General features: G+C 40.7%; 1 protein-coding gene across 2 annotated transcripts in view; it reads right to left on the bottom strand.

The window, feature by feature from the left end:
• Positions 1–12,649, bottom strand: part of pde3a (phosphodiesterase 3A, cGMP-inhibited) — a 95,643-nt gene that overhangs the window by 60,966 nt on the left and 22,028 nt on the right. Inside the window, exon 1 of one of the 2 annotated variants that reach the window (XM_054793666.1) lies at positions 11,102–11,721. The exons of the other annotated variant lie outside the window; for it this stretch is intronic. Coding sequence (XP_054649641.1) covers positions 11,102–11,173 — 72 coding nt within the window. The 5' untranslated portion in view covers positions 11,174–11,721. Of the gene's footprint in view, positions 1–11,101; positions 11,722–12,649 lie in introns of those variants that run through there. 2 annotated transcript variants of the gene reach the window in all.

Below are 12,649 nucleotides of genomic sequence, written 5' to 3'. Positions count from 1 at the left end.
AGATGGATGGATGGATGGATGGATGTTTACATGCTTTGTCTCGCTGTCACTAGCTGTACGTTACATTAGGGGAAGCTGTCTAGTTTGCTAACTACATTTAGCTTCAGGCCATCGGACCAAAGTGAAATTTTGTTTTTAAAACCAACAAGCAATGCAGTTAGTTTGGAGCTCGTTTTTCTCTGCAAAGCTACAAGTGGATATCACCTTCATGGGGTACGTACTAACTTTTAGAAGTGTCACTCAACAATGTAGCTCTCTTGTTGTCATTATACTAACTATGTCTTGTCCTCAAAACTCTATTTGTGAACATAAACACATTGTGTGTCCAGCCTTATGATGGTGATACTACAGGGGTCTCCTATCTCGCCAGCTGATTTTGAGTAGCTCACCAAAGGGTCAAAGAATATTTGCTTCAACTTAGTACTTTTTAAAATTATAACTGTTGAATTCAGACTATATGCCTTTACAAAATGACAAATGACCACAAAATAGCATCAAGACGATGGCTGCACTGTTTGAGTGGAGATCTACTTAATAAGTACAGTTTAAATGTATTCTTTTGGCCTATGACATCCTGACTGCAGATCAAGCAGCATTTTTACAAAATGCTGGCATTGAACAGCATTAAATGAGCCCTATTTCTCCTGGTATTATAATTGAAATATAATGGAAACCACATTTATTTTAGTTAGATTGAAATTTCAATGTTGTTTCAATTATCAAATTAGTTGAAATACAATTGAAATTGTGTTGATTTTTTGGTTATGAAATCAACGTTTCGATGACAGCAGAGGATGCAAACGCTAAATGCTAAATCAACATTAAAATCAGACGATCCAATAATCTAACGTTGAAGTTTTAATGTAGATTCTACATTGTTTCAATGTCACATTGCTACCTGGGGATCGTGTTTGATCTGACAAATCTTAAGTAACTTTGATCAAATGTAGAATTACTACAGCTTCTGTTTGGACATTAACACTGTGGCAGCTGTTGAACTCCGATGAAAAAAAGTAGACATGTCGCGCGCAAACAAGTGACGCTGGGAACACAGAGTGCAGGTTGGGTTGCAAGGTTTATAATGTGCGCAAAGCACTCAATGTGCAGTTCCAATCCTGCCTTGCCCACTGCCACTTCCATATCACGTGTATTATCATGCTCAGTAGCGATGTCATAGTTCACAGTCTGATAAACGTCTGGCTACCAATGCCAGGCTTCTTAAAACATCGCCAAACATCCAAGGACGTCCAAAGTTTCCATATCTGTGTAGCTCATCTTTGCCATTTATCATGTCTGCTGGAGTAATGTGTCAAATGATTTCAAAAATGCAAGTAAAAATCATCGCGGATCATAATTTTACACATTTATCTCATTAATTCAAACAGATTTGGCTTCCTATCAAGCAGTTAAACTCTCACAATGTTGTGTATTTATTTGAAATGAAGACTAATTTTCTCTGTGGTCCCTAAGGAAGAAATTATAAGCCTTGATGAACTCAGCGAGGCGCTGGAAACCAGAACAGGTTGTGTGTCTCTCAGGAAATTCATTTGCGTCAAAGAGAGAATGTGGGCCTCCCCTCAAATAGACTTCTGAGCACATGTCTTCCCTTTATAAATCTTTTGAAAGTCTCCCTCCCGCTCTCCAGCCCCCCTCCCTGACACAGATACTGCAGATGATGAGATGATGAATATGTTATGCAACAGAGCATTGCCGTATCTGAGATGTGACCTCTATTTCCAAAGGGTGAAATATTTCATGAAGAACATTGTTTATTCCGGATTTGTACTGAATTGTTTATAATTGTAGTGCAAATAAAATACATTGATCAAACCTGCATAGCGGTTATTTACATGATAAAGGAAACATGCTTTTCACCGTGCACTTTCATGTCACTCTACTTCAATAACTAGGAAAGGCCTTCACTCATAAAATGTCATTTCTGACTAAAAATCGAAGTCAAATGAGGCGGTGATCTTGGGCCAATGGCCCAGAAGACGGCGCTATGGTGAAAAAAGTTTGTATTTTAAATTCAACACAGAGTAGCGAGTGGCAAGCTCTATTGTTCAATACTTCATCTGCTCAGCACTTTTATGTACAGTACATCATCACTCCATGATACAAAACTATATTCCTGCAATTTACCTGACTTTGCGGCATACTGTGATGTGCTTTGTCTATTTCTATTATACAAGGTGGTTATGATTAATTATCAATCGTACAACGCAGCATGTCCTCAAGCATGAGCAGGAAGCATACCAGGAGCTTTGACTTGGTGGATTATTTTCAGAAGGGTTGGAGATGGTTTATATATTATGTGATATAACGGTGCCTGAACCAGTACTTAAAAACATTTTTGTCTAAAAGCAATGCCTTTTTATTTTTACGGGATTTAGTGACATGCAAGTTCATCAGAGTAGTAAGCTGTACAAGCCGCACCCTTTTTATTTGGAAAAAAAAACAAACAGATTTGTTCTTATATAAAGCTCTCCGGTGGAAAGCCGCACGTGTCCACGTCGTAAAGTGGCATATCGTGGCGCGCACGAGTCAGTGAGGGCCAGTCAGCTCTTCATTTGACAGAAGCCAATCATGAGCTAGGAAAAAACTCACAACGAGCTTGTCAACACCTTGGAAATTGCAGGAGGTCATTACTCCATATAACACAGACTCCCGGTTTCATCTTACAAACAACATTAAACTCATCAGCAGCTAACACTCAAACGTTATACCTCAGAAATACAGAAACATGTAGCAATACAAGTTTTACATAAAAAACCCAACACTTTAAAGTGTTCCCATATTGCATTTTGTTTGAGAAAACCATTTGAATGGAGGAGAGCATAGAAAGCATAAAAAATTGAGCTGCAGTATTAACAAACAAAAGGAGCGAAGCTGACGTCATTGCAGCACCCAAAGGAATGCATTGCTCATATGCAATGCCTTATGGGAAAACTTTAAATTATTGTTTTCTTTATTATTTTAAAGTCATACTGAGACATGTTTCTATGCACACCTTTTGAGTGTTAAGTTGCTATGTGATAACTTTAGTGCTGTTAGTAAAGATGACACTGTGAGTCAGACTGTTATGTTGTTATACTGGTATATATACTGACCTCCACTGACTTCCAATGGATTGACAAGCTTAGCGTGAATGCACTGATAGCTCATGATTGGCTCGTGCCAAAGAGAGAGCTGTAGTTTCCTCATTGACTCACAAACGGCACAGTGTTTAAACAATTAGTAGTAGTTCTGAAGTAAAGGAGATGTCACAAGATTAGATTAGATTTAGCCATAAATTAGCCGCACCGCTGTATAAATTGGAGGGTTAAAAGTTCAAATTTGAGGTATCAGTTCTTCAATAGTATTTCAAATCGAGGGGGCATGAGGGGGGGCATGACAGAAAATAATTGAGAACCACTTTGTTAGATCAGGAATACCATACTCAAGACCACCTCTTCCAAAGGTTCTATGGCCAGTGAAGTGCACAGTGCTTCAATGTGACACGGCGCATGGAGCACTGACACTAGTCAAACAATCCCCAATGTAGTTGTCAAGTGTGCTGAAGCACAGCATGGATTGCCCCATGTGAGTGTTTCCTTATACAGTTCAGTTTTTGAAGCTGTTTTTTTTTAAATAGTGTTCCTCTGTCAGTTCTCCTTGCCCTTTCACTGCTGTGCAGGGAAGCAGATCCCTCGGGCCAATCAACGAGATTCTGTGGCCTTATCTGCTGACAAAAATGTTAATTAGCACAGTCCTTTCTCTATTACCATGACGTTGGTGCCTCAGAATAACCTACTGTACACCAATGTTTGTGAGCTTGTTGAAAGCCCATCATACAGCCAGAGAGAGTACAGTAGTTTTCCTGGCATGGAGTCTAAGTGGTTGGTGCCCCACCATATAAAAACACTACTGATTAAATGAAAAGGCTTCAAGAAAGTTACAATGCAGAAATTTCACGAGAGTGCAATTCATGTCAAAACCTTTCAATAATTCAACTCAGTAGCAGCATGACGTCATGCTGATTTCCTCAATGAAATAAGATGGTATGTTCCGCAAGCCGCATCAACTGTCAGACATTTAACCCCATTAAAGTTAACAAGATAAAAATTAAACACATAAATAAAGTCATGGGGAAGAAGTGAAGAAGGTATGTCCCTGCTTCCAGTTGTGTAAAGTGCCTGTCCTGCCTCTGGCTGAGCAGGCTGCACCAGCCTGCTTCATAAATACTGCAACAGCAATGCTTGACGAAAGCCCCACTTCTCTCAGGTACAACTGCACTCTGGAGAGCTTCATTATCTACGGGATGCTACCTAAAGAATGGTGGAGTGCTGAGAGAGAGTTGGACAATATACACACATGAATAAAAAGATGAATGACATGACAAAAGCTATGTATGTAGCGAACGTTTCGTGTAACAAATCGTCACGAAACAGGCTTGATTGATTGATTTTGTAATAACTTTTACAATATGTAACATTTTGGAATACATTTCGCCACATTCTGTAATAACTTTTGCAATATGTAAGACTGTATTACAAAATGCGTTCAAGAATTTAATTACAAAATGCGGCGTTTTTACATAATGACGTGAAAATTTATAAGCCTAAACTTGTGCAATCCAACTAACGGGAAAACTAATCATAACACCCTTAATGGTTGCAAATTTCAAATTTTAAACTTTTCACAGAAATAGCTTCTTTGTCAAAAAATGTGTGGCGCTCCCCAGAGATCTTATCTCAGTCTTCTTCATGTCTTGTTTAAAATACACAAGAAAACCCAGGATGAGAACTACTGTCAGTGGCACTCAATAAAATCTACCTTATTTTTCCCTGATCACCGATAAATCTGAATATTTTCATCATAAGTGCCTGTCTTGTTTCTTGTGGATTTTTGCTAAATTGATTATGTGATATAATCAGTTTATAATCAGTGATATAAACACTGCGAAGCGTCGCAGGATACAACTACTATGCTCCCTGGCCTGCAATTGGATACAATATATTGGTCAAGTTGCACAAACATGCACTGCTTACATAGGATCTGACACATACTGTAGATAGGACACATGAGGACATAGTCAGACTAGACAACACACTGGCCTCAACATCGTGTCTGTCTTTGTGTGTGTATGTGTGTGTCCCTTTGTAAACACAACACTCCTGTTCCAAAACATTACAAGGTAGAATGTGTAATGGAGTACTTCTGGGACAGGTAGTCCACAATCACTTATGTGTTCCCTGGATACCAATTACAGATAAACAAGCAGCATCGAGAGCAAATGAAAAGGACAAGTGTACAATCTCAGGAAACGTCTTAAAGTGACTAATGACACCAAACACATGTTAATCTTGTTATTCCCGCCGTGGAAAATAACAGGCATATTCCCTGTGTTAGATGTGTGCTCGAATATTGAAATATTTACCGTTTTAAAAAAATGTCCATCACTTCCGGGTCTGGAGGAGGAGGAGCAAGTGGGGTTTAAGCCAAATTGTCCTACCCAGAACTTCCTCCCAGTTGTTATGCTCCAGTTTTTGATAAATTTCTGTTGTTTGTGACACATTGAATTCCAAACCTCACTGCTGAAACAATTAAGGAAGCTGAAAGGAACAAACGTGAACGAGCATCTGACAAAACGCAACGCTGACGTTGCCAAGAAAGCACGAGACTTGAGGAAGCATTGAAAGATCCGAGGCACCCCATCAAACTAAATGGAGGACCAGAGGCCAGAGTGCTTGTCGTCAAAGACATCAAGGACCTGGAATAATACTAACAATCATATCACCAAGACAACAAGGAAAAGGAACACAACTCACAAACGAGAACGATGCAGAGGGAAGGATTACATTCATTTCCATTTGACAACATCATCAGCAGGTCACGAGGGATTGATCAACAAGAAGCACTGGATTTGGGAACCCATTTATCTACATTTAATTATACTCAAAATACAATACAAAGGTTTGCAGGACAAGAAGATCTATAATTGGAAACCCTTTGCTTTCCAGACCACAAACAAGTAGAATTGGAGAAAGATATACTGTAGATCCGGACACAAACTTTTTTTCTCATATCAGAGATGACTGCTCTAACCACATGGAGGAACAATTCAATAATAACTTTAATATCGACAATAAGTTGTCAATTATCCACATAAACAGCAGAAGCATGCACGCAAATTATAACAGCATCAGACAATATCTGAGTCAATTCAAGGAACCCTTCAAAGTAATCGCAATCTCAGAAACTTGGATTGATGCTGACAAGGGCATGGACTTCGAGCTGAACGGTATGAAATGAATGGCATCAGCAGGAATAATAAAAGTGGAGAAAGTGTGGATGTGCACGTGGACAAACATATGAACTACAAAGTGGTAAAGAACATCCATCCATCTATTTTCTATGCCGCTTATCCTCATTTTGCTGGAGCCTATCCCATCTGACTTCGAGCGACAAGCGGGGTACACCCCGGACTGGTCGCCAGCCAATCGCAGGGCACATATAGACAAACAACCAATCACACTCACATTCATACCTATTAGAGTCGCCAATTAAACTAACATTCTGGAATGTGGGAGGAAACCTGAGTACCATGCAAACTCCACAAAGAGATGCACAACGGAAATTCGAACCCAGGTCTTCCCGATCTCCTGAGTGTGACTGTGTGGTCATGCCAACCACTAGACACCATGCGGCTGGTAAAGAACATGTCATTTGCAATTGATAACATTTTAGAATGCGTCAAGATTGAAATCTGTAAAGCTGTAAAGCTGGACACGCTATGTGTTTACGTTGAACACTTAGACACACTAATACATGTAGTGTTTTGAAGACAGGCCCTAAGTATTACAATGATAACAAGAGACAGTGTTGTTTTTCGCAGCCATTTTATTTTGCTCTCAGTCTTGAATGCTTTTAGTCACATTTGAGTCAGTTCTATATGTGATAGTTTTAGTCCGGTATTAGTCGACAAAAACTTAAAACGTTTTAGTCTGGTTTTAGTCGCTGAAAAATAAAAGTAAAAAAAAAGTAAAGTAATTTCTGTCAAAGTCCTGGAAACTGGTTGCGGAAAAAAACAAAGAACAATGACTCTATCTCTGTATACGAAGTACACCTCCTGTAAAGGAATACAAGTGAATACAAAATCAAATGTAGGTACAGTAATCCCTCGTTTATCGCTGTTAACTGGTTCCAGACACAGCCGCGTTAAATGAATTTTCATACAGTATATGTGTCAATGTTGATAAATTGAATATTTTCATAGTTGGAGCATAGAAAACCTCTTTATGACTTTCTAAATAAGGGTTTTTAACAATATTGGAGCCCTGTAGACATGAAATAGCACCCCAATAGTCACTTTCACACTCCTATTATTCTTTGTTGGAGTACGTGTGGAGTCAATACTGGGACCAAAACTGTATCACTGTTATATTAATGATATCGGTAAAGTGGCGAAAGACTTAAAGTTAGCATTATTTGCGGATGATGCTACTGCTTTTTGTTCTGGAGAAAGCACACAAGAGTTAATTCAAAAAGTCACAGATGAAATGACCCGTATTAAAAAGATGGTTTGATAAAAATTGATTATCCTTGAACCTAAGTAAAGCTAAAATAACACTATTTGGTAATAGCAGAAAGGACATACAAGGGTAAATACAAATTGACGGTGTGGACATTGATAGGGTGAACAAAAATACATTCTTGGGGATCATAATAGATGAAACATAAGGTGGCGAGAAATACCTCAATATTGAATAAAGCAAAATTTGTCCTTGACCAAAAATCACCCCATACTCTTTACTGCTCTCTGGTATTACCATATCTAACTTAATGTGTGGCGATATGGGGTAATAACTATGAAAGTAATCTTCAAAACATCATGTGGAACTGTGACCTGTATTATGTCATGTATTCCATTGTAACTTGTACGTATGTTCAAATAAAATTAATTACCGTTAGCATTGCATACATCACATTGGTCAGGCTACGGGATCACTGCAGGGACATAACAGCCAGCCGGCGCTAGCGTAGCAACCTAGCGAGTTACCTAGTTAGCCTCTCCGATTTGCTTATTCTAACAAAGGTTTTCAAACGGAGTGGAGAAGGACGACAAATGAGACAAAAACTTCCCACTTCCACATGGAATGAGAAGAGAACCTTTTTTTCACTCGATCTCAGCCATGGATGGGCTCTGCTAGCTCAGTAGCCAGTCTCCATGCAGTGTGAAAGGTAATGTACTCTAACGTCATGTCTCATAACATTACTGATGCAACAAATTTTTTTGACTAATCCATAGTGAACCACAAAACAGCGATCATTTATTATTATTTGAAAAACCGCTATATAGTGAGGCAGCGATATTCGATAGTGAGAGATTACTGTATAGTATAATTTTAAAAACATAATATACAAATGCATGTGTGTATATATATACATGTATATATATATATATATATATATATATATATATATATATATATATCAGTAATGGTGGTATCAGCCACCAGTGTGTTGAGCAAGTGTATGCTAAGGTAGGATGCATTGCTACGTTTTAGTTTTTGACTGAAAGATTACATACACAATAGGCAAATATCATGCATTTTAAACATCCGATAGACCACCCACTAACATTTTCGTCCAGTTTGACGACTCGTCACGTTTTCGTCACCAAAGAGTCATGTTTAACTCATCACCGTCTCGTTGTCATCATGAAAAAAAGCTTTGTCAACAAGATAATTCCGTTATCATCATCGTTGACGAAAACAACACTTCACCTGTACGTGTTATCCACGCGCACTGCTAGCAAAACATGGATTGCGGTCACTCATCTTTCTAGCCCATCTTGCGGTCGTTCTGTCAGTTTCAATAAGTAAATACGATCTATTCTATGAATCTTAGAATCTTCAAAATCACCACTTCATTTCTCTCCTATTTCATAGTTGAAACCACTATGACGGCAGTATGACAAAAAAGGTTTTATTAAGTGACTTTATTAAGTACCGTACTTTCATTTTGTTATTTATTTTTGGTGTCTAACTTTTTTTTTGGTGTCATGAGCACTTTAAAAGTAACTTAACTTAAATGTCTAATTCAGATAGAAAAATGACATCCATTAAAAGACAAGAACAGCCAGAGCAGTCAGTTGTCATTCCAGTACTTGGAGTGAAATACAGTATCTCTGTGAATACACCCCTCATACTTCAGCAAGCAATCTGAAGCGACAGCACTATAGCAGCTTGTACTGTATAGCAGTACAGATTTACTGTTCTCTGACAGTAACTACTTCATAGAGGAGCCACTATTGTCTAAGTAGCTGTCAACACCAGTGAGTAAACCTTACAGCGAGCGTGTACAAAGTGTCAATATTTAGTGTGAGCACCATTGTTATCTAGGACTGCCTTAATCCTCTTGGGCGTGGAATTCACCAGAGCTGCACAGGTTGTTGCCCAAATCATCTTCCACTCCTCCGTGATAACATCACAGAGCTGGTAGTTGTTAGACACCTTGTGCTCGTGCACCTTCTCCTTGAGGATGCCCCAAAGGTGCTCAATTAGGTTCAAATCTGGAGACATACGTGGCCACTCCATCACCTCCACCTTCCTCAGAAAGCTTGTTTGGGATCCCTATCATGTTGGAAAACTGCCATATGACCCAATTTCTCAAGGGAGGGGATCATGCGTTGTGTCAGAATGTCACAGAGCATGTTGGAATTCATGTTTCTCTCAATGAACCGCAGCTACCCAATGCTGGAAGCACTCATGCAGCCCCAGACCACGACGCTACCACCAACCATGCTTGACTGTTGGCAAGACACACTTATCTTAGAATTCACTTGTGTTGCCAGATGTTTATAAAATAATGGCTGTGAATTGAGTCATTTCAGTGAATAGTCTATACTGCTGTACAAGCTGTACACTGACTACTCTAAAGTATATCCATGTTTAATTTCTTGATGAAAATGGTTGCTAAAAGTTAGTAAGATATTACGACATGTTCTGTCTCTGAGAATATGATTCCTAAAGTTACAGCAATCACAAATTACAGATACAAAGTGCAACGTCTGTGTGCGCTTCTTTTTCATTATGAATTCATCAATTACAACTACAGCGTTACTGTCAAAAATATGCCCCGGGGTCGCAGGGTTTATGTATCAATTCTGCAAACTGAGCTTGTGTTCACACTCGCTCTATGCCATAGCAGAGGTCAGCATAAAAGTAGCCCGTAGCTTATATATCACCTTACCTTCTTTCCACATTATACAACTGAGACTAAATCAACAGCACCTCTGCTGGTTCGAGTCAATTAGCGCACTCAATTTTGCCTCAATTGCTTCAAGAAACAATCACTTCCACACAATAGACCGTTTGTTCAACATATGTGATTGCCATCACTAGAAATATTTGAGAATTAGGATACATTTTGAATGAGTGCTGCTAATCAAGTCCTAGGAAATAGCTCAGAATAATCCACAACAAATCTACTTGTCTTTTTAGACAATTTAAATACAATTAACCAGAAAGATGCAGCACTTGATGACAACACTCACCAGAAGAAATAATAACATCCATCTCCATCCACAATGCAAATACATAACTATTCATGGTCACCACTAGACCATTAGGATTAAGTGAAGCATTACTTCTCAGTATGGATGTTGCCAAAGAAGCTGGGACTAAGTTTGGCTAAGGTGTTAAGTTAGAGAACACGTGCATCACACTTTTGGACAACACACATGATAAGCGGGCTTTCAAACATCCCACTATGACCTCTGTGCACACACACATGCACACACACGCACACATCATTTTGCACACTAAGTGCACAATCCTTGTCCTTATCTGCAGGAAGCCCAGCACGATGCTGATGACCAAATTAACAGCGGTGACACAGTGCAAGTAAACATCAGGCAGGGTGTAGCTGCAAATGACAGTTCAAACATGGATGGTTCATGCATACTCATGTGACTACTGATAGTAGACATTGTTTTGTACGCTCGACGCATCCTGTAAAGGCAACAAAATCCCCACACGTGTAGCAGGGACACAGGCCCACGGCGGCAGGAAGGTCATAACCACACAAAGATGTTTTAATGGTCCACGCGCCTTACCTGGTCCCGTGGAATGCAAGGCAGCGAAGTCCTGCGGTGGGACTTGCTGTTGCTCTGACTGTGAGCCATCATCTCCGAGGCCGCTATGGAGCTGGACCTCCGTCTCCGCTTGAAGACAGGGATGTCCTCCTCCTTCGCCCCGGTCACAGAGCCACAGCACCCCGTCCCGCTGGTCCCTGAGGCCGGCAGGAGCCGGTCAGCATACCGCGCAAGCAAAAAAACCCCAGCAGGTAGGCCAGGTAGGATCTTCCAGCCGGCCCGGACTCTGCTCACAAAGACAAGGGAGACGGTCTATGGTGAAACAAGCCGAGGATGGACACTCCCCGACCCAGTCGGACGATCAGCAGGGTCCGGGCGGCTGAGGACGTGCAGGCTGGCAGGCAGGAGACACAGCTGCTTCTCGGCACCGTGCAGGGTGAGGAGGAGGGAGGAAGGGGGGTGGGGGATACTTGGCCCAAAGTGGCGCACCGCTAGACGGAAAACAGCACTGATGAACACCCCACTGCGAATCAGACACGGCCCGACCGAGAAGGCACATAGGAGTGTAAACACGGAGGGTGGGGGGGGGTGGGGAGACGCAGTCAAAAGCTCCTCCAGAGCGCAGCCCGCCGCCAAATGCAGACGAGAGCCAGCTGAGCCGCTTCTATTTCTGCAGTCTGCATCTCAGTCAAGCAGTCCGAGGAGCACAATAATGGACAGTCCTCCTCTTTTGAGAGACCTTGCCACGGAGAGTCTGAACGATGGGTGTCCCCACTGAGTCGTGCAATGACGGCGTGACACATGTGCTCACGTCCCCCATGCAGGCGCTCCAACGCCGCCCGGGGATGTTTGTCACGAGTGGCGCTTGATGATCCTCTGGAGCTGTCAGCCTCCAAGAACACCACCATCAGTCAAGCGCAATTCTGCACAATCATACAGTATATGTATACGGTACATGTTGTCAACAGCAGGAATATCTACATAGCTATCTCCATTTCCTGTCATGATGACTGCTCTCTCTATCACCAAACATAGCCCTGGTCAGTCGTGCCTATGTTAAATAATAATGTAGTTGTTATTCCTGTCAATAACAACCACTGGCGTTTCCCACATCCGGACCACCGACTCCCCTCTTTACCAGACTCATTTTTTCTCTTAATTATTTTTTTTTACATTAATGGGACCTTCTCAGCTCCTGTTTGTTGTATTAAACTGAGCATAATGATGTAGAGATTCAACCCCCCATCACAGATGTTGTTTTTTTTAAACTGCAAACTAGTTGAAACTGAATCAACAGCACCTCTGCTGGTTGCACTCAAGTAGTGCACTCTATTTTTACACAGTGGACAGAGTCTATGCAAGTCGCTCCAAATAGCATTTTTTGAAACCAGAAAATATAAGTACACCACCACCGGTTAGCATATGTTACCAATAGTGGTTTAAAAGAACAGATTCTACCAAAAAAGTAGATTATTTTTGACAGTTATGAATTAAGCTGCATAAAAATTGTTGTAAAGTTTTGTCCGGCCCGAATAAAATGATTGGCATTCATGGCTGTCACTCACGGCT

This window comes from Dunckerocampus dactyliophorus, chromosome 12, assembly GCF_027744805.1.
Source record: "Dunckerocampus dactyliophorus isolate RoL2022-P2 chromosome 12, RoL_Ddac_1.1, whole genome shotgun sequence".
Lineage (NCBI taxonomy): Eukaryota > Metazoa > Chordata > Actinopteri > Syngnathiformes > Syngnathidae > Dunckerocampus > Dunckerocampus dactyliophorus.
Note: the sequence above shows the minus strand (reverse complement) of the source record. Positions and strands in the feature narration are given on the sequence as shown.